The 23,273-nt window shown below is 40.0% G+C and overlaps 2 protein-coding genes across 2 annotated transcripts in view; one reads left to right on the forward strand and one right to left on the reverse strand.

Annotated features, from left to right (window-relative positions):
* The window catches only part of REV3L (REV3 like, DNA directed polymerase zeta catalytic subunit), a 659,986-nt gene that overhangs the window by 237,605 nt on the left and 399,108 nt on the right, over nucleotides 1–23,273 (forward strand). The window lies entirely within an intron of this gene.
* The window catches only part of SLC16A10 (solute carrier family 16 member 10), a 146,202-nt gene continuing 123,660 nt past the window's right edge, over nucleotides 732–23,273 (reverse strand). The window contains exons 5-6 of the mRNA XM_050789063.1: nucleotides 13,489–13,717; nucleotides 732–10,422 (exon numbers count right to left, since the gene is read on the reverse strand). Of these exons, the coding sequence (XP_050645020.1) occupies nucleotides 10,190–10,422; nucleotides 13,489–13,717 (462 nt within the window). The 3' untranslated portion in view covers nucleotides 732–10,189. The remainder of the gene's footprint in view (nucleotides 10,423–13,488; nucleotides 13,718–23,273) is intronic.

Genomic DNA, 23,273 nt, shown 5'->3' on the forward strand with positions numbered 1-23,273 from the left:
GCCAAGATCACACCATTGCACTCCAGCCTGGGTGACAAGAGAGACACTCCATCTCAAAAAAAAAAAAGTCCTCAGGAGAATGAATGTTATCCTGCTTAACATCAGTAACAATTGGTCGTATCTGTTCTCTTCTCAGTTCCCTCAAAGGTCTTCTAATGGCCTGCACATTCTGACATGTAAATACTTTTTGGATTAAATGACATATCACAAATGCCAAGTTCTTGAGTTTAATGTATTAAATCTCATTAGTACTATTAAACATAAATAACGATTTGCTTTGTAGTTAAGGCTCATCAAATCATAAACATCTTCTGACGCCAGAGTCAGTTTTTATCCAAGCAAGCAATCCACAGTAATGGGACTGCTTTTTAATTTCTAGCCTGGTTCTTGACTAGCCCCTAAAATTGTCGCTCAGTAGAAGCTCACTGAGTATCATCTGAATTTGATAAGTTTAATCAATGTAAGAAAATGGTAATGTAAGTCAGCTACAAAAAGAAGGAGGCATCAAATAGAAATGGTTTTTAGACCGTCTAAAGCTTTTGGATCATTTCTATCCCTGTTCCCTGCTCCAGGGAAATAACAATACCCAAACGCATGTAGAATACAGATATGCAATGTAAAAAGCACACAGCTTATTTCTTTTATTCAGCACAAACTATTTCCTTCATTTCAGTAATTTCCCTTCCCCCACCCTCCAGAGAATTCCATAAACATAATCATGAAGCCTTATAGGAATTTGCTAAAATGTTTTTATTGCATTTACTGAGAGTATCACATTATCCTCCAAGCCATTGTAAAGATCTTTTCATTAAAAAGGTTTTGGTTATCTATATTAAATTGCACATTATAAAAAAAAATTGTAAATTGTAGCCTTCAAAAAGAAACATACATTTTTTAAAAAGTACTAAAATACTGCATACTGGTCAAATCCAGCACAATCATTCAGCATAGTGATCTACATTTGAACTATTGTGCCAAAAATGGCCCCGGTGTAGGTAGGGAGAGAAGCAGAGCTGCACTGTGGTGTATAGCATACACTTGGAATAATTTGGCTTTGATGTCTAAGATAAAGTGTGTTTTTCTAACTTTCAAATATACAAAATAATTAAAAAAGTAATTTTCAAATAAACATTAAAATAAGTCCACATGAGCAATGTCATATTATACTAGGAGATACTTAAAATATCCACACTCTCTCTTAGTAATACTACAAGGTTCAGTTTGTTGTAGCTATAACTTTAAGGCTAAAATAAACTGGTGGAAGAAGAAAAGCAAAATGCAACTTTTATCAAGCATTGTGCAATGCCTTTACAATCTCACACATCTCAAACCATATTAAGTTACATCAGAAGTTACTATTAGAGTGATGCTTAATCTCACTCTAATGTAACTTCTGATTAGCAAGCTTCCATTCTCTCTTCCAAATACAACTCCTGTTAATGTAGAAAAGTGTTATCATTAGTTACAGAGCAAATCCAGTATACTGGATTTTAAGTCAGGGTCTTTAAAAGAGAGAAGAATTCAACTGAAACCTGTCATTCTCTAGCTGGGCATGGTGGCTCACGCCTGTAATTCCAGCACTTTGGGAGGCCGAGAGAGGTGGATCACTTAAGGCCAGTCTGGCCAACATGGTGAAACCCCATCTCCACTAAAAATACAAAATTAGCCGGTGTGGTAGTGGGCACCTGTAGTCCCAGCTGCTCAGAAGACTGAGGCACGAGAATCGCTTGAGCCCGGGAGGCAGAGGTTGCAGTGAGCTGAGATTGTGCCACTGCACTGGAGCCTGGCATTGGAGCGAGACTCCAAGAAAGAAAAGAGAAGAGAAGAGAAGAGAGAAAGGAAAAGTAAAAAGAGAAAAGAAAAGAAAGAGAAAAAGGAAAAGAAAAAGAAAAGAAAGACCTGTCATTCTCAATTCATCTGAATCCTACCTACAGAACATTAAGGAGACCCTTATGTCTCAAACTCCCGGCCTTGAGCAATCCACCTGCCTCGGCCTCCCAAAGTGTTGGGATTACAGGTGTGAGCCACAGCGCCTGGCCAAGGAGACCCATATGTAATTTTACGTGTTACACAATCAGACTAACGATGGTGCTTGATAAATCACAGATCTGAGATTTGCTGACACTGACCCAGCCGTAGTACTTATTAATTGTTTATGTTAAATCTGAAAGACGAACAATGATACTTTCAGTGAGAAGTTTCAAATAATTATAAAAATATAACTGTGCAAGTAACTCATTATTCGTGTTTTAAGATTGATGACTCTCAAAACTCTGATTTTAGCCTGAAAATTGCGAAACATCTTCAAATGTCCAAATGTCTGCATAAGCAAGCTCAATAGGAAGCAATTATATATAATTTTTTTCACATTGCCTCAAAGTTACAGAATATATTTGAATCGCTCACTTTGTGTTAGAAACATTGACAAGGGACTTTCTCTTTAAAGTTATTACCTTGGGAGGTTGTGTTCATTAGAACGTTTTCATTTGGTGATCATTTTCTTGTGAGTTTCATAATTTTACCCCCTTGCTTTTCAAGCCTTACATGTTAACAAAAATTGCATACTTCTAAGTATATACTGGAACTCAATAATCACTGTATAGGTGAGCTTTTTTCCTCAGTCATGTATGTATAAATTTTCGATTGTGTTGTATATTAATTTTTTTTTTCTTTGAGACGGAATCTCGCTTTGTCGCCCAGGCTGGAGTGCAGTGACCGGATCTCAGCTCACTGCAAGCTCCGCCTCCCGGGTTCACGCCATTCTCCTGCCTCAGCCTCCCGAGTAGCTGGGACTACAGGCGCCGCCACCTCACCCGGCTAGTTTTTTGTATTTTTAGTAGAGACGGGGTTTCACCGTGTTAGCCAGGATGGTTTCAATCTCCTGACCTCGCGATCCGCCCGCCTCGGCCTCCCAAAGTGCTGGGATCACAGGTGTGAGCCCTCACGCCCGGCTGCATATTAATATTTTTAAAAGAAAAATAATTTTGAAAGGAACATGAAGTATAGCACCAATCTTGATAATCTTTGGTAGAAAAAAAAAGAGGCACCAACTATACAGTCTGTTCATAGTCCAGGGTCAAAATACAGCACTTTTTTTTTTTTTAATTTGAGACAGCGTTTTGCTCTGTTGCCCTGGCTAGAGTGCAGTGGCGCGATCTCGGCTCACTGCAAGCTCCGCCTCCGGGTTCACGCCATTCTCCTGCCTCAGCCTCCCGAGTAGCTGGGATTACAGCATGGAGCCACCACGGCTGGCTAGTTTTGTATTTTTGGCAGAGACGGGGTTTCTCCGTGTTGGTCAGGCTGGTCTCCAACTCCCGACCTCAGGTGATTCACCCGCCTCGGCCTCGTAAAGTGCTGGGATTACAGGCATGAGTCACCGTGCCCGGCCCAGCACTATTAATAACAAGCCCTCCATTCCTGAAATAACATTTCAATATAGACTGAATTATGAAAGATACTTTGACTCATTAGGGGAGATCACAGTAGAAAGGTTTTATGTGTTTACACATTTAAAATATTTAACAAACTGATTCTTCTAATGACAGATACTGAAAAATATCTAGTAAAGAATAAAAGTCATACATCAGGCTCCACAATAGTATTACAGATCTAATTTGAGTCCTAAGTGTTATTTTATATTAGTAGTTCCTATCGCATACATGTTTAGGGACATTCAACTCCAAAATACTCTTCTTAAAGCACTCATATTGAAAGGCAAAGCAACTTCTTTAGGTAGACTGGGTTAACTCCTACACTATTGCCACACTCAAGAACAGCATTTTAAAAAACTCCAGCGAGTCAAAAATTCATTGTCCCAGTCCTTGTTCTACTAGGAAGGAGTGTCTCTTACAGGAGTTTAATGTGTAAGTTGTAAGGTTCAGGCACAGCTGTACAATCTGTACATCACTGATTATCTACCCTGTTGCCAATGAAAACAGAACTTTTTCATAATCAAGCTTCCAATGTAACTTGAAAAGCCACTGGCGAAGCATTCTAAGTGTTCATTAGAATCTGAGTGGGTCTAATTTAGGATCTAAATGTATCTAGATTCTGAATTTCTTCAGGTTTTTCTTTGTCAGATCCACAGGCCATATTAGTTGTTATTCCTTTTTTGTTACTTTTACAACCGTTTATCAGAACAAAGCACTCAAGAAATTTTACTGATACTTTGACCCCACTAACATTTTACAACCTCTTGCTTTTCAATCCTAGCATCACCATTAGCTCCCTTTTGATGAAGCAGGAGTTGATTCAGCTGTGCTTTTAGCTGGGCTTTCAGCTGGACACGGAAAGCGGAGGTAGATGAATTGTCATGATCAAGTGGTTGTCATCAGGTACTTAGGTTTTATTTTGTTCTTACTGTCTTTCCAACTTACTAATAAAAATATTGAAATCCATTTCAAAAATGAGGTAGCCTCATGTTATTTTATATCTGTCAGGAATATAGTACCATGGGGAATTTTATTTCCCCAGAAAGCAAGATTGCACCCCTTTAGTATGGTACATTGAACTTTAAAAGAGGTGCCCTTGAACGTGTGGAAGTGAAGTTTATGATTTAAAATTTGATAATTTTTAAAAAGGCGAGCTAAGTAAACTACGTCCTAAGTTTCAAGGTTTTTCTGAGTGATTCAAAGATGTAATGAATTTTCCATGGGTCTTTACTGTCTCAGGAGTCATCTTCTGATAAAATGCACATTGATGATAGGTCCATAATTGTGGTTCTGACATTTATGCAAGCTTCACACTTCACTGTGAGCATTCAGCCCTTTGTTCTTAAGAATCGTGACCTATTGCTCTATAGTATATTTATAACACACAGCATTAATCTCTGCCCACTAATAATAAACATGTCATGGCTATGAAAGTATAGTGAGCCCAGGGCCTGTTTATCTACCTTGTTATTATTTGCCCCTGGAAATTCAGCTCTAGACAGTCTTTTTAGACCAAGCTATCAACAAAAATCAGCATGTATAGTAGAGTAGAACTAATTTTTTTTTTCTTTTTTTAGACAAGGTCTCATTTTGTCACCCAGGCTGGAGTGCAGTGGTGCAACCACGGCTCACTGCAGCCTTGACCTGCTATGCTCAAGCGATCCTCCTGTCTCAGCCTCCTGAGTAGCTGGGACTACAGGCGTGTGCCACCACGCTGGCTAAATTTCTTTTTGTAGAAACAAAATCTCACTATGTTGCCCCGGCTGAGTCTTAAACCCTGGGGTCTGGTGATCCTACCGCCTTGGACTCCCAAAGTGCTGGGATTACAGGCGTGGGCCCCCACACGTAGCCTTAGAACTAATGATTAAGTCAGTAAAGTAGCAAGTCTTCCTTCTATGATGTATTCTTATTCCACATTACCATTATGAATGACAAATTGCCTTTTGTTTTCATAACAAGACAAAAAGCTTGTCTTTTTAAGACTTAATTAAATTGTTAGGGATGATGCATTTCTCATTCGCCAAGATACTACTTGCCTTTTAAATTATAAAAACATAGATGTAAAAAGAAGGTAATAGTTTCATTTCCTTCTCTTTTTAAGACAACACACTAGAAAAGCAACAATCTTTGACCTAACGTAAAAGTTGCTCCTTAATGTTTATACCAGCAACAATACCTTTTTTCAGTGTTAGAGACTTCCTAAAAAGTTTTAAATACTAGTTTAAATTGTTTACATATTATAAAATTGGAGCTAATTAGCTTATGCATTTCTACTTGTATCTCTAAACTCTGGGAATTTATTCTAACACCATTCACCAGAAAATGTAACCCAACCTAAGGAAGGTTCCTGAAGAACAATCATTAGGAACTGCATCAGAGAGGCACACTACATTCCCAGTCACCCTTCATGCTGGGCTCTCAGGACTAAGATTTAATGAAATCTTAGCGAAACTGGAAGTCAAAGTAAAAAATTATGCTCTCTGAAAATATGCTAAGGACTTGGCAATGTTTTTTATTTTCCTCGAAGCATTTACCTTAAAATTTTAAATAAAGTTTCAAATGTTAGCATAAAAGATACTAATTTTTATGAAATTTATTTCTTCCCTTAAATATTTTAGTCATGTAATTTAAAATTAAAATTCAATGTAGACTATTAGAACTAAGTTGAAGACTGAGAGAAAGCCATTCTCCAGGATACACGAAATTGGGTGGGGATCCATTCAGTGAAACTGCAGGGATCAGTAGGAAGTACAGCCACGCAACCAGTGGAGCTAAGCATGGATGTTAATGAACTCTTCAGGAGGTTTTTGAAGGATAGGAGGAAGTAAAGGGAAATGAAAAAATGATGAGGATAAGAATAATGTAAGAAGAGTAAGACAAAAGGTACATAAGAAAGGGCATGAAAGTGCACCACCAGGAACTCCTCAGAGCCACCCATGCTATAGGTGGCCTTCCCCCCACAATCTCATGTCATATTTTCTATTCAGTTTTCCATTGATTTAATGTCAAAAGTCATCTGGACATAGGCCAATTTAGAGTAACATTGGTATAAATTAAAATATTCTTAAATGCAGCTAAAAGGATTAGAATCATCCGAAGTAAATTGCTTTTAAACGATGTGTACTTTTACTTTTTTTTTTTTTCTGAGACAGAGTCTCGCTCTGTCGCCCAGGCTGGAGTACAGTGGCACAATCTCAGCTCACTGCAACCTCCGCTTCCCAGATTCTTCTCCTGCCTCAGCCTCCCGAATAGCTGGGACTACAGGCGCCCACCACCATGCCTGGCTAATTTTTTGTATTTTAGTAGAGACGGGGTTTCACCGTGTTTCCCACGCTGGTTGTGAACTCCTGAACTCAGGCAATCCGCCCGCCTCGGCCTCCCAAAGTGCTGGGATTACAGGTGTGAGCCACCGTGCCCGGCTAGAATTTGAATCTTAATACACGATTTATGCAATTTTCAGTGGAAATTACAAGTCGTATAGCAGGGCTATGGAATAAGCATTGTAAATATGATCAAAGGGATGAACACATCTTGCATAAAGTATCAATAATCTGGGTGGTATATTACTGCTTAAATGGATGGATCCCAGCAATATCCATGGCAATCAAATTTAACCAAAATGTTTCTGGAAGTTTCTTGGCCATCTGTTACATTATTATCCAATCTAGAGTTTCTATAACAAGGAATGTTACTCCCTTTCATCCTTTTCTTGGCCTCAAATGCCAGAACGTTTTGAATTTGAGAATTTTCTGAGTCTTATCAAAAACAGGATGAGGAGACAAAAGCAGAGTTTTGACTCTGTATTCTTTTTAGACTCTCAGAAACGTGTCTGGATTGAACACAAAAAATTTAGGCTTATCAGGTCACATTTTTGCAGCAGTAACACTTCATTCAGAAATTAGGACTTAGCTTGACTAGATTAAACCACAAATTTTTATATTAGTATTTTTCATTTTCTTTGTGTATTTTAAACTTTAAATCTTTTCCCACAAATAGTATTAAATATGTATTTATGGAATTTAGCATCTTACCTTTATACTTTTTCTTCTTAATTTTATATTATTATAGCAGAGTATTCTCCATATGAGTCTTTGACAATAGAGCTTTTTCAGTGTTATAGATCCAGTCTGATTCATTCCATTAAACCGAAAACTACATATGTGAAGTTTAATATACAAATACATATGCTGAGATCTAAGTTATGTTATATATACTTAAGTCACTGCTATTTTAATATGGAAACTAACCAAGCAATTTCTTTTAGTTTCAGATTATCTTTTTCCCTAAAATCAGCCAAATTTTGAAGAAAAAAAAAACATTGTAGAGGTCTTTACAGAGGTAAGTTTTCATTTTTGAATTACTTTCTATGAAATTGGGGAGAAGGTGTTTTAAGGGGAGTCTGTGCTAAAACTTTTTTTTTTTTTTTGAGATGGAGCCTCACTCTATCCCCCAGGCTGGAGTGCAGTGGCGTGATCTCTGCTCACTGCAAGCACCACCTCCCGGGTTCACGCCATTCTCCTGCCTCAGCCTCCCAAGTAGCTGGGACTACAGGCACACGTCACCATACCCAGCTAATTTTTTAATTTTTAGTAGAGACGGGGTTTCACCACATCGGCTAGGCTGGTCTCAAACTCCTGACCTCATGATCCACCTGCCTCTGCCTCCCAAAGTACTGGGATTACAGGCGTGAGCCACTGCGCCCGACCTAAAACTTTTTAAAAAATTAACAGTTTTTGTTTTTGATTTTCTTTTACAGACAGGGTCCTGCTCAGTTGAACAGGCTAGAGTACAGCGGCATAGCTCACTGCAGTCTCCATCTCTCAGGCTCAAGCAATCCTTCCACTACCTCAGCTTCTGAGTAGCTGGTGCGCACCATCATGCCTGGCTAATTTTTAAATATTTTGTAGAGACACGGTCTCATGTTACCCAAGCTGGTCTTGAACTTCTGGGCTCAAGTGATCCCCCGGCCTTGGACTGTCAAAGTGCTAAGATTACAGGCATGAGCCGCCACGCTTGGCCTAATTTTTTTTTATTTTTAGTAGAGACAGGATCTTGCTATATTGCCCAAGCCGGTCTCAAACTCCTGGGCTCCAGCGATCTTCCCTCCTCAGCCTCCCAAAGTGCTGGGATTATAGGCACAAGCCACCTTACCCAGCCAAAATTAACATTTATAATAGTGGGTTTGATGATTGGTCTTAGTTGTATGTTTTGTTGAACTTCTCAAAAATGAGAAAGTAACGTTTTATACAACTGGACATGAGTGAATGAAATCATTTTCTAAAAACTTATAATAAGAACATGAAAAGGTAGTATGGTCAAAATGTAGATTTTTTTTTTTCCTGCAAAAGAACCATCCACAGGCAAATTATCTAAGTCCCCTGAATATGAAATATGAAACTATTAGAAATGGTAAGGTACAACTGCGTGTATGACAAAGTAAGTTGCTGAATGTCTTCACAATGAAAAGCACTACCTTTTAAAGGTCTCAAGCATTAAAGCATAATTTTAGGGATATAGGAAAGTGTTCTTGTTTTTGTAAATAAGTATGGGTCACGACATGACTTTGGTTTTAATTTTCGGTCCTCAAACTGAAAGCTTTCTTATGATAATCTGTATATAAATAGCAAAAATATAATGGGAATGTTCTTAGGGAACACACTAGGATAAATAATATGAGTGAAAATTTTTGCCAGAAAGTTCTGGAAATGTAGGACTTGGTTCTTTTTATAAGTACTTTTAACCTTTTCAGACTCATTAATTTCATAAACCAATTTAAGCAATTATTTCTATCAGCTACAGATATTTTCTTCACAAATATAAAGGGTTCTGCCCCCCTCCCCATCCTCCGGCCTCCACCAATTTCTGCCTGTAACTGCCACTTGATAACTGCTAAGTAAGACTTTGTTTAAATATCAGGTTCTAGTGCTAACAAATCTGGAAGTCAGAAGATTTCTAAGTTACAATTGCCAGAATATCTTTCATGCATTCTATTTTACTTTATTGTTACAATTTAAACAATTCAGAAACGTGGGGTGTTTCTGGCTACTTGAGTAAAACACACTGCAAACGCAAAGGGAACAATGCTGTAAACTTAAATGATTTCTGAACAGCTCAGGATCCTCCTGGAGAGGATCCTTTTCATTTCACGTATTGATTCTGAACACATTGTTAGCACCTGCTCCCCGAAGGTCCCTTGACACCGGAGCAAGTCAGAATATCTTAATATCATAGCTTATTGAACAGCAGGAGAGCAACTTTAACACAGACTGGAGGTTTCGGTACATCTGGTATTACCTAGAACCCAGGCTTAAATTTTGCAAAAAGTTTCCACAGAGCATAAGAAAGTAAAACAGAGGTACCAGAACTGAAGACATCATTAACAAACAAAATATTTCCACTCCTAACCAAACTGCAACCCTTTCAGTATAGCTTGAGGTATTTTTAAATGTTTGTACAAGCTAAAGATCATTCACAGTTTCCAAAGTTGCTTTTTACTGAGATAGCTTCAAATTTTCACAATATGTGACTTTCAGACATGTTTTCATATACTGGGGTCTCTGCCCTCAGACTCACGGAAACATCAGAGATATTCAGTGGCAGAAAATGGTTCTTGTAGTGATAAGGGTTCTATTTCCCAATTATTGTGCTATTCCTAGGATGTGATTAAAAAAATATGAAATTTGCAATTCGTATAAAAGGAAAGGAAACTTGCTTAAAATTCAAAAAGCAAGTCCAGTCTGGTGGAGGTATGTAAGATATTAAATAATAGAGTCAGATTCTTTCTTGAACACTCCAGATGAACTTGACAGCAGAGAGTTCTGGTTTTCCAACATTTTCTCCATCTTTTCTTTTCCAGTGGTTTTACTGATCTCTCTTTGCTTCTTACTATGGATCCATGGGATAAAACAAAGCACAGCACCTCCAATAAGGGGAGGGACTCCAGCGAGGTAGAATGCCACGTCATAGGAGCCCAGCTTGTCACGAAGTAACCCTGAGAAGGGAAAAAGCTGTCACCAACGGAGAACAAGTGTGGCTCTGTAGGGGGTCTAGATTAGTCACAGGGATGGCCTAGTCCCAGCCTAATTTCACCTCCACAGGACTGGTTCAAACAGCTCAGATAGCGGACTTTTTTTTTTTTTTTTAAGGAAACAGATCTGAAATATAAACCTTTATTGATAGAAAAAAAAAAGATCTCATATATGTAACGTTGTCATAAAGTACAGGCCTCTGGATTTTCATACCAAGACATTACTTGAAAAGCTGGAAAGGCAGATTTTTTTTTTTTTTTTTTTTGAGACAGGGTCTCACTGTGTCACCCAGGCTGGAGTATGGTGGCATAATCATGGCTCACTGCAGGCCTTGACTTCCCAAGCTCAACTGATCCTCCCAGCTCAGCCTCTTGAGTAGCTGGGACTACAGGTGCATGCTACCATGCCTGGCTAATTTTTATATTTTTTGTAGAGATGGGGTTTTGTCACATTGCCCAGGCTGGTCTCAAGCTCCTGGGCTAAAGCAATCCTCCCACCTCAGCCACCCAAAATGCTGGGATTACAAGCATGAACCACCATGCCCAGCTTTCAAACTACTCTTTGGTCTATTTGGTTTTTATGAAATAACATGAAACTATTTAACATTATAATTCAAAATTGAGAAAAATTGTAAATTTAATAATGTGGATGAAAGTTAGGTTGTTAAATACATTTTGGAAAGAGACTAAGGTTTATCAGTACCTGGAAGAAAATATAAATATATAAGAATTATTAATGGCATTCTATATTTGGGTTCTGCTTCTGAAAACTATTATTTAGGGTACTCAACATTTCCAATTTCTCTAACAAATTCCAGGACTCATGGTTTTAAAAGTTATCTTAGTGTTTTTAAACTTTTATAACTTATACAACCTAAGTTATCTAAAATGTCCAGGAAACATACTGTACTAAATATCTATCTGACTTTGCTAAATAAATAGCTGACCATTTGTCTAAGTACCAACACATAAAAATGTGTATATCCATTCTGCATAAATAAAATAGACAATATCTGTAAATGCACAAGTTTTCTATCTTTGGAATCAGACCATTTCATACATAACTGAACTCTTCCTCCTTATGAACACTCATGATTATGCTCTGCTGTGATACTATGATGCCCTCAGAGCCTCCTGGTGAGCCAGCAGCTTTCTGCTGCCAGTTGCTGTGTAGTGGTGCTCTGCCTGCTTCCGAAGTTTCCTGTTACCTCCCTTATTCTTGCTCTGTTAACTGTCACTTCTGGTAGCAAAACTATTTACTACTAGAGTGCTGCTTATATAAAATCTGTTGTGGACTTAGAAACTGTAAAACTAAGCTTGTAGGTTATAAAAAGAAGAGTAAACAGTATATTACCTGCGGGAGAGAAGAAGGAACGGAGGGTTCTCCTATAGGGAGACCATGACCTTTTGAACTTAAACTGTATGTGGTCTGCTCAGTAGTAACTCTGCTTGCTTGATTCATGACTAGGAATGCAGCTCAGGATATAAGAATGCATTGAGCTAAACCTTCACTGAGCGTCTCATGTGCCAAACACAGATGACAGTACATACATTTACATTTTATCATATTTATATTGAATCTTCTAATACTAATTGACACAGGCACCCAAGTAATACTGAACATGAGACACCTTTATAGTATCATTCAGAGAATTTCTAGAGGTGGAATTCACATGAGATAGAATTAACCATTTGAAAGTGAACAATTCAGCGGCATTTAGCACATACACAATGTTGTGCACCCACCGCTTCTATTCCAAAATATTTTCATTGTGCCAAAAGGACACTTCATCCCAATTAAGTAGTTACTTCCCAATCCTCTTTCTCTCCAGCCCCTGGCAATCACCAATCTGTTTTCTATCTGTATTTATTTACCTATTTTGGACATTTCACATGAAATAAATCATACGATATACAGCCTTTTAGAGTGAGACAGGGTCTCACTCTGTCACCCAGGCTGGAGTGCAGTGGTGCTCTCACGGCTCTGCAGACTTGATCTCCCAGGCGCAAGAGATCCTCTCACCTCCACCTCTGGAGTAGGTGAGATTACACTACTATTAGTATGTGCCACCACGCCAGGCTAATTTTTTTTATTTTTCGTAGAGACAAGGTCTTGCTATGTTGCCCAAGCTAGTCTGGAACTCCTGAGCTCAAATGATCCTCCTGCCTTGGCCTCTCAAAGTGCTGGGATTACAGGTGTGAGCCACCATGCCCAGCCATGTCACCTTCTATGTCTGGCTTCTTTCACTTAGTATAATGTTCTTGAGGTCCATTCACCTGGTAGCATCAGTTCTGTACCTTACTCCTTTTTATGGCTGAATAATATTGCACTATAGATATTCCACATTTTGCTTACCCAATTAGCCATTTATGGGCATTTGGGTTTTTTCTATTATGTTATTTTTCATCAGCTACTCCTCAGGGGGATGTACGATCTCTTACCAAAAGCTGACATATTTAGAAATCTTCCAGAATCTTCATCTCTTTTTTTTTTTTTTTTTTTTAAATAGGGTTTTGCCCAGGCTGGGGTACAGTGGTATGATCACAGCTCACTGCAGCCTTGACCTCTGGGCTCAAGCAATCCTCCCACCTCAGCCTCCTGTGCGTCTGGGACTGCAGATGCATGCCACTATGCTTGGCTAATGTTTTTATTTTTTATTTTTTGTACAGATAGTATCTCACTATGTTGCCCAGGCTGGTCTCAAGCTCCTGAGCTCAGGTGATTTTCCCGCCTCAGCCTCCCAGAGTGCTGCTATTGCAGGTGTGAGTCACTGAGCCTGGCCTACTGTTACATATTTTATTCAGTGTTTTAGCTGCCAGTAAGGATAAGAGGGACTTTTCAGCAAACCTTTTCAACATACCGTTTATAGCTAGTCTTATTAAAAATGTTACCAGTAAGGCACACATGAAAGCAAAAGACCAGTAATCAATAACCTGTAATACGTTTTAAATATAAGTGAGACTTAAATTAAGACCTGAAGTAGAAAATACTATGACTTAATATAATTACTGGAGAATCATTATATTTACCTGCAATGGGTGGGCCAACAGTCATGGGTATAGACATAAATCCGAGCAGAAATCCAATTGCTTGGGAGACATCCTGGGCACCAACCAACTCAAAGGCTATGGGAGCCATAATGGAAATGAAGCATCCATCGAAGAGACCCATGATGAGACACACAGCAATGAGGGCCCCAAAGATGCTACACAGAGGAATCATCATGGACATCAGACCAATGAAGAAAAAGGAGAGTACCTAGGACGGACACCACAATGTCAGCTCACTCGCAGGAAGTGAATGTCACAATTACCATGCAACATGCTTAGGACTTCTAAGTCACTACTGGTTCCCCTTTTTCCCCCCTGCCACTGCCCCATTTACTTTGATTTTACATACATAATCAACTCCTATAATCATCTCCTTCGAGTTCCCCTAGCACTTTCTTAATATTTCCACTAAGGGACAAGAAGAAAATAACTTTGTGTTTTGAGCCGGAGTCTCTCTCTGTTGCCCACGCTGGAGTGCAGTGGTGTGATCTCGGCTCATTACAACCTCCACTTTCCAGGTTCAAGCAATTCTTCTGCCTTAGCCTCCTGAGTAGCTGGGACTACAGGCAAGCACCACCGCGTCTGGCTAATTTTTGTATTTTTAGTAGAGACGGGGCTTCACTATGTTGGCCAGGCTGGTCTTGAACTCCTGACCTCAAGTGATCTGCCTGCCTCAGCCTCCCAAAGTGCTAGGATTACAGGCATGAGCCACACCACCCAGCCAAAAATGACTTTTTATATATTACTTGCCCTCCCAGCCTGCAAACCCCTTGAAGTCAGAATCTGTACCAAAAAAAAAAAAAAAAAAAAAAAAAAAAAAAAAATCATCTTTGGACTAGATATTATGAAGTTTAAGGATCCTGTATCTGGTCAGTGCTCAGTCAGCTCGAATTCATTAAACACTTGATTTTTTTTAACCTTTAAAACTATATATACTTCACTGGCAGACATTATAGATAAATTTAAGCACCCAGAGTTAAGGCTTATTATACTTATTTTGAGCCATTGAACACTTTCATTTCAGTGTTAGAGTAGTTAATAGAATCGAACACCTGATTTTGCCTACTATTTGGTAGGCACTGTGCTATGTACTAGAGATTTCAACAATGAGTAAGACTTCGTTCCTATCCTTGGGTTATGGAAAGATGGACATTTAAATACGTAAGTGCAAATGAAGTGTTTATATGCTGCCGTAGTTATATATTCAAAGTATGGTGGGTACAAAAAAGGAGGAAACAGTTAATTTAATAACTTTTTAAAGGCACAGAACATTGTAAAACTGAACAATTCACTAGTCAGCAGAAAAAATGTTTTTAAAAGTATCAGATTTTTTAAAAGTATCCATATAATAGCAACTATCATTTGTTTAGTGTTTACTAAGTGCCAAGCACTGTTGTAAGCTTTACATTGATTATCTCACTGGTGATCCTCATAACAACTTTATGAGGTGGTTACTAATGTTATCTCTGATGAAGATAGCGATGCCGGGAGAGGTTAAGTAATGTGCCCAAAGCACAGAAGATGGAGCCATCCCGGAACCCATGGTCCACGTGGGCAGCGGCAGGCCGTGAACAGAACTGTGCCTGGAAGGTGCCCTCCAATAACAGTGAGGCTGGGGAGGAAGGAGAGACCAGATAAAACAGCTGTATGCATCTCTGTCTTCATCGGTTCTGTTTTTCCATAGACCTACAAAAGCCGGAGGTTGGTAGTACGCCTCAGGGCAGCCACTCACAATCTGAGGGTCTCTGAAGGTGCAAAGTGTGAGTTCTGGGTGGAATTCAGGAGTGCTGGTTTTCACAACTTTACCACAAGTGGTCCACTGACATCAAAATAGGAAACATGCTCTTGAAAAATGTTTCATATTGGGTGAGTTCTTTTTAACACCATCATATCATACAGTTTGGTACATTTTTTTCTTCAATCACTAAAATATGGTCTTATGGTAAAATTATGATTAGTTTAAGAATATGAGTTGGCCGGCTGGACGCGGTGGCTCAGGCCTGTAATTCCCAGCACTTTGGGAGGCCGAGGCGGGTGGATCAGGAGGTCAGGAGATCAAGACCATCCTGGCTAACACGGTGAAACCCCGTTTCTACTAAAAATACAAAAAAAAAAAAAAAAAAAGTTAGCCAGGCGTGGTGGCGGGCACCTGTAGTCCCAGCTACTCAGGAGGCTGAGGCAGGAGAATGGTGTGAACCCGGGAGGCGGAGCTTGCAGTAAACTGAGATCGTGCCACTGCACTCCAGCCTGGGCGACAGAGCAAGACTCCGTCTCAAAAAAAAAAAAAAAGAAAAAAAAAAAAAAAGAATACCAGTTGACCATTTGAAAAATAAGCCTACCACTTCACACTAGCATTTCTAAAGAACAATATCTCCCATTCTCCTGATTTTTATTTGCCAGTTAAATATCCTTTTCTCCAACGCGACTTCCATGACTGCACAAGCATAACTTCTTAGCGGTGAGTAATTGCTGGGCCCACAGCCTGGCAGGTTGGAAAGAACTGGGGCTCAGAGGGACACTATCAGGTTCTAAGCTCTCTCTGACCTTGAGCAAGTAAAAAGACTTCCTGATACTTCCCATTTATTGAGACAAAAAGAGATCTAAAGATAAATCAAAATGTAGAAAAGGGTTTGAAATTAACAAGTAGGTAAAGATTTAAGTAGTCGTTTGTATTGAAAATCTAAGTAGATAAACCCCAATTTTTTATTTTTTATTTTTGAAACAGGTCTCACTTTGTTACCCAGACTGGAATGCAGTGGTGCGATCACAGCTCACTGCAGCCTCAACCTCCTGGGGTCCAAGTGATCCTCCCACTTCAGTCTCCCAAGTAGGTGGGACATGCCATTATGCCCGGCTAATTTTTTATTTTTTGTAGAGATGGGGTCTTACTATGTTGCCCAGGCCATTCTTGAACTCCTGGGCTCAAACAAACTACTTGCTTTGGTCTCCCAAAGTGCTGGGATTACAGGCGTGAACCACTGCATACAACCCTAATATTCTTAACAATAGAAACATTTTTATTCTATGTACAAACATAAAAGGAGATAAACATGGAAAGTTATTTAAATCTTAGAAACATATCTATAATCACAAACTCCAGAGAATCTAGAATAAAACTTTAGGATGGTACGGGGCCAGATTCAATGGATTTAATTGTTAAAACTATAGACCAAACATTCCCAACCATGCCACTGTAATTATACAAGGTTTTCAGGAATATATATTTTTTCTTTTAATGTGCTTCATATTTTTTTTTCTATTTTGGTCAGTACATATTTCTTTTTTTTTTTTTTTTTTGAGACGGAGTCTCGCTCTGTCACCCAGGCTGGAGTGCAGTGGCCGGATCTCAGCTCACTGCAAGCTCTGCCTCCCAGGTTTATGCCATTCTCCTGCCTCAGCCTCCCGAGTAGCTGGGACTACAGATGCCTGCCACCTCGCCCGGCTAGTTTTTTGTATTTTTAGTACAGACAGGGTTTCACCGTGTTAGCCAGGATGGTCTCAATCTCCTGACCTCGTGATCCTCCTGCTCGGCCTCCCAAAGTGCTGGGATTACAGGCTTGAGCCACCGCGCCCGGCCCCTTTTTTTTTCTTTAACACCAGTACCACTTGCCAACAACTTTCTTTAAAGATAAGAAAACCAGCTCTGTAGAATTTTATACTTAGTGAATGTTAGAAGCCTAGTACAGTACTTGGCTTTGTTAACTTTTCAACTTTGTTAAGTGCTTATGTTGTTTTAGAACAATATGTAACATGATTCCTGGAACTTGGCCTCTTCACATTTTTGTTCTCTGGCCAGTTTTATAAAAAATTATTCAAGTAAAAGTTTCCAACTTATTGCTATATATTTTGAGCATACTATTTCTTTCTTTCTTTTTTCTTTTTTGAGACGGAGTCTCGCTCTGTGGCCCAGGCTGGAGTGCAGTGGTGCGATCTCGGCTCACTGCAAGATCTGCTTCCTGGTTCATGCCATTCTCCTGCTTCAGCCTCCCGAGTAGCTGGGACTACAGGCGCCCGCCATCACTCCTGGCTAATTTTTTGTATTTTTAGTAGAGACGGGGTTTCACTGTGTTAGCCAGGATGGTCTCGATCTCCTGACCTCGTGATCCACCCGCCTCGGCCTCCCAAAGTGCTGGGATTACAGGCATTGAACCACCGCGCCCGGCCTGAGCATATTATTTCTTAATACTTTCCCCGACTGCAAGTCATCCTTTTCTCCATTCAAGTTATATTAAGTTATATTCTTATTAAAATTAGACAATGATTTATGTAGTTATTTAAATGTAAAAATTTTTCATTTTCCTTTAAGACTTTTGTTTATAGAAATTTACACATCTATTCTTTAAGTACTTGTCAGAAAAATACTTTGCTTCCTTCACCTTATTTGCAGCTACTGTAGTGATGCTCTTTCCCAGCAGATGTTAATACGCAGAATCTGGCTAAATGTGGAGGTAAGCAGATGAGGCTGGTGAGAACACACGTATTCCTTACATGCAGGATGCCTGGGCTGCAAGGAGCACATGCCGACATTTGGCAGACTACACACATAGCAGGTTCAGTGCTTCATCACTCCCCAGAATAAAGACTGATCCAGGCATCAAATACTGATCTGGTGATGCTGGGACTCAGTGTGAAAGATGAATAAACTTAATATTACATACAGTCTTTTAAAACTTGCTCTCAAACACAGCAGCTCTGGTTAGATTCGAATAAGGGATTCACAGGCTCCTTATTTCTCCTAGGCTCTGGCACTGACACTTAATAAGCCAGTGACAGTTTAGATGTCTATATTGCTTTTGTTTTCTTTAAGGAACTATATCACAAATATATAAATACTTGTTATAATAGCACAGGCTATAGAAGAATTAACCTTCTATGAGTTAGTGTATGTACATGAGAACAAAAGATTCCTTTTGCTCTTACCTTTCCCATTTCTATCAAGGAGAGCATTGCTGGAGAAATGTCAGTTTAGGTTTTGCTTAAGAATATTAAGTGTAGCTCGGAAACAATGAGCTGCACCTGACTAAGAGAAGGCATCTTGGAGGTGGACATATAATTGACATTCCTAAAGTTTAGTCAATATAAAGTCTCCAGACTTTCAGAGCCTCTGGCTGGGCACCCAGGACAGAAAACAGTTGGCAACAGAGTTCTGTTGGCCCACCACAAACTAAAGGAAAATGTCAGGCCATACAGCAGATGGCTGGATTCTTCTGAAGCACACAGAGGCCGGTGTCACTTCAAAGTGCTTCACAGGGAGTCGATCAACCTTCTCCATGGCACATGGTTACTCTCATTTCTGCCTGATGGAGAAACGTGCATTTGATACATTCACACCCCGAGCCACAGTCTAGATGAGAGTGAGTACGGAGCCTCTGATCATTTACTTAGGCTGGGAAATTGTTAAGTATTTGGATATTACTTTGGAAATAGCTTACATTTGGTAAAGTATATAACCTCATCCCAAGGTATCTTTAGGTGAATGTAAAACGCTAAAAAGGAAAATGGAGCAACACTGATCCAGTTCATTCTACCTGAACTGGAAGAGGAAGCTTACGCAGGCTGATGGATAGGAAAGTCATTAATATTTCTACATTACAAAAGTAACTCATGAATGTATTTTTTAAAATTCAAACCTTAGAGAAATGTACACAGTAATATATGAAAGTCTTCCTACAACCTCTTCTCACCCTCAACCCATGCGCATTCATGTCCTCAGGAATCAACACTTCACAGTTGGGTTTGCATCCTTCAGAGCGTTCCTGTGCACGTGTGTGTGTCATCTGGGTTGTCTGCTTTATGTGCATGGACATGATGTCCATGCTTCAATACGTCCATGTCGCAGAGAAATATGACACAATGGAAAAGTGATCTAAATTCCAAGTTTTCAATTCTTTCATACAAAGTTTTAACTTTCAAACCTTTGAAATATTCTCACCCTTCCAAAACACTTATATATTACATTAAAGACACAAATCTGTAGTAATTTAATGGTAACTAGAAACACAGGCCTATAAGGTTAAGAAAATAGTAAAAAGATACCACGATACACACAGCCTCTCATGTCCCAATAAAGTATATAGTCTGGGAACTTTTGCCAAGCTTTTCTTTAACCATTATTATTCTATGTAATGCATTTCAATCATGTCTTCTGGCAGGAGCAGTAGACTTGACTCAGCATTTATTTTTTATTTTTATTTTTTGGAGACAAAGTCTTACTCTGCCATTCAGATTGGTGTGCAGTGGCAGGATCACAGCTCACTCCAGCCTCAACCTCCCCGGCTCAAGCAATCTTCCCATCTCAATCTCCCAATAGCTGGGACTATGTCAGCTAATTTTTTAAGGCTACCATGTCAGCTAATTTTTTAAGTTTTTGTAAAGATAAGGTCTCACTATGTTGCCCAGGCTGGTCTTGCATTCCTGGGGTCAAAAGATCCTTCTACCTTGGCCTCCCAAAGTGCTGGGATTATAGGCATAAGCTACTGCAACCAATCACTCAATATTTAGAATTACTAGGTTGAAAATACCTGGGACCCAGGACCTTGATGGAAGTTGAAATTCAGAACTCTTAAGCAAAACTGTGAGATAAATTCCTAAAATCTTTGTTACCTATAAGCAAAGACTCTAATTCAGGATTAACTAGGGTCTCCTTTCTTGAGACCTATTCCAAATCAGGATCTGCTTTCAGTATTTAATAGAATATTAAAACATAACAAATGCAAGGATTTATTAATCATCCTGTCTGGGCTAGGCACTTTATATAACCTGCCACCAAGAATCCTCACCACACCCCTCTGTTGGTTCTCAAGTTGGTGGTAGAACTGGGGTGAACTGGTGTCTCACTCCAGAGCCTGTGCTCTTTGGCTCAGCAGCCTCCTAGACTGGGGATTACCATGATCTGAAACTAGACCATGTGGAAGGGCTGTGAAGTGTGTCTGTGTCACCAGTGTTCTAGGCCTGGCTGCTACTCAAAACTGGCTTCCAGGGGACAAGGAGGGAAGAGTTGTCACAGCCCCATGAAGTTGAAAGATGAAAGCAGGGAGCGGGTACGTCTGAGAAAACACATCACCAGTGAACGGAAAGAAGGTAAGCCCAAGACATTCCAAGCCTTAAAGGATGGGCCAAAAGGCAGACAGCCAGGGACAGAGAAAAAGGAATAAACAAACAGGCAGAGCTGGAGTCAACTGCAGCCGAGAAAAGTCAAGACTCAAAAACCACACTGTGTGTTTAGGAAGTTGGGGCAGGGAAGCCAGGAAAAAGGAGAGAGAGGAGGTAGTGAATAAGGGAACGAGTCCAGCATCCTGCATGGGTTAGGCCTGTGCTGTGTCCTGTGCCACTGTGTTTACAAGGTGGAGTCTATGGGTGGCTCCTCTCAGCCACAGGACACACTGAAGGGCTTTCTTTCTCCTTCCCAGGCTTGTTTGAAATGCAGCTGTCACACCTGTGTCTCAGCAGGTACCACTGGCTGCCACAAACGATGCTCTACATTTGGATGAAAAAAATTAGATACGGCCTAACAGAAGCCAGATTGTGGCTAAACTTTCATCTAAAGTGAAATATTTGACCCCCAATACTAACTTTTAACTTACTGCTGTGTAAATGCAGACCAACATGGGACAAGTTAGGAAAGGCTATATTTTCTTTTGTAAATTACTGGAAACACTCAGGTATTAAAATGTGCTCCAAAAATGTTACAGATAATCTGTCTGCCCTATCTAGGGTAGGAGGACATTCGAAAATTGTTTTGGAATAAAATGCTGATATATAAAATATATCATGAGTTTATCTATTACAGCACCATAGTCCATCATCTCTCACCTGGACCCTGAATTGATCTCCTACTAGGTCTTCCTCCCCTCTTGCACTCTCATTTCCCTCCCTGTAATTCATCCTCCACACACAGAACAACCACAGTGACTTTAAAAACATAAAATCAGACCTATGTCCTCCAACAAAGGTCCACTACTCTTTTTTTCTTTTTCGGTCTCACTCTGTCACCCAGGCTGGAGTGCAGTGGTGCGATCTTGGCTCACTGCAACCTCTGCCTCCTAGATTCAAGCGATTCTGCTCCCTCAGCCTCCCCAGTAGCTGGGACTACAGGTGCATGCCACCAAGCCCGGCTAATTTTTTGTAATTATAGTAGAAACGAGGTTTCACTGTGTTTCGATCTCCTGATCTCATGATCCACCAGCCTTGGCCTCCCAAAGTGCTGGGATTACAGGCGTGAACCATCACGCCTGGCCAAAATCCACCACTCTTAAAGCAAAGTCTCTTCATCTTTGCTTTCAAGGCTCTGTCTAATCTGATCCACTCTAACTTTCCAGTCTCTTCCTATGCCACTTTCCTGTCTTCTTGGGTTTCCAAACACATTCGGCTTCTTCCTGCCTCAGTCTTGCTTTAGGAACTCAGGGACCATGTCTGTCTTGTTTGCATCACCCTAACGGCATCTGAGCTGGTGCTTGGGGCACAGGAGGCACTCAACTTTCTGAACGAATAAAAGCTGAAAGTCTGTAGTGCAACAAATGTCCATTAGAGGGCTCCCTTGACACTAGAGAACAAAACTAAATGTTAGATGAGGATGTCCACAGTGAGGTATTGACAAAGTGATCATGATACCATAAATACATTTTTAAAAGCAGCACATTACCAACTCTCGTCACTTCCTTCCCGCTGTGTGACCAGACTGTCCTGCAACTGCCTGGATCTCTATACACAGACACACCCATGATGAGGTAGCCTCTCTGTTCCTCAGTGTTCACATCTCTAAGTGGAAATAACAATGGTACCTCCTCTCTTAAAGGGCTGGGACAAGGATCAATGAGATAATGCATGTAGAGCCCTTAGTTCATTGTCTGGCACATGAAGGTCCTCAATAAATGGTTGACTGTTATTACTTCAAGTCAATTAATGGAAGTTAACTTTATCTGTAATGCCTTTTCCAATCATTTTCCTGTGTCCAAATTTCACCTCTTTTTCAAAGCCCTGCTCAAACACTGCCTCTCATGTATAATATAATTAGACAGGCTTAATCCCCAAATCCTAAGGCCCCCCTTGTGGCTCGCCTTTACCTTGCTTCCACAGCCAAGTGTTTGGACAAAGTTGTCTATATTTCCATTTGTTCAAATGATCATGATCAATTTTCTGCACCTGCCATTCATTGAAACCATTCTCTGTAAGGTCATTCATAGCCTCCCTGTTCTAAATTCAATGAAAACCTTTCAGCCTTTTTGTCACTAGCTACTGACACTGCTGACCAGTCCTGCCCCTAGAAACACTCTCGTCCCTGTTTTACCCCCTGCCTATCTGGCCACTCCCTTTCTGTCTCCCTAGTCCTCCACTTACTTCATGCAGCCCATGAATGCCAAACCCACAGGCCTCTTAACCCACAGGCCTCTTATCCAGACTCTTCCATGAGCTCTAAACTCAACTTGGCTTTCCTACAGGCATCACAAACTTCACATGGCAAAAACAAACTCATCACTGGGGCAAGGGCAGGTAGGCTGGGTGAAAAAAAATTTTTTTAATTTAAAAAACCTAATTCATCATCATACTTAGATCTACTGCATATTGATCTTGATAAGATGGAAAAATCATCTACTCCATTACCTGAGCCACAAATCTCAGATCCAGCCTAAGTGGCTTCATCAAATTTTCATTCTCTATGTCCCTAGCTTATTCCATTTGATCTCAGTATCTCTGCCTTGGTTCTTCCTGCCTAGATGCCTAGACTACTTTAAAATAGTTTCCAACTAGTTCCTGGACCTCCACTC

Source organism: Macaca thibetana, chromosome 4 (assembly GCF_024542745.1).
Source record: "Macaca thibetana thibetana isolate TM-01 chromosome 4, ASM2454274v1, whole genome shotgun sequence".
Lineage (NCBI taxonomy): Eukaryota > Metazoa > Chordata > Mammalia > Primates > Cercopithecidae > Macaca > Macaca thibetana.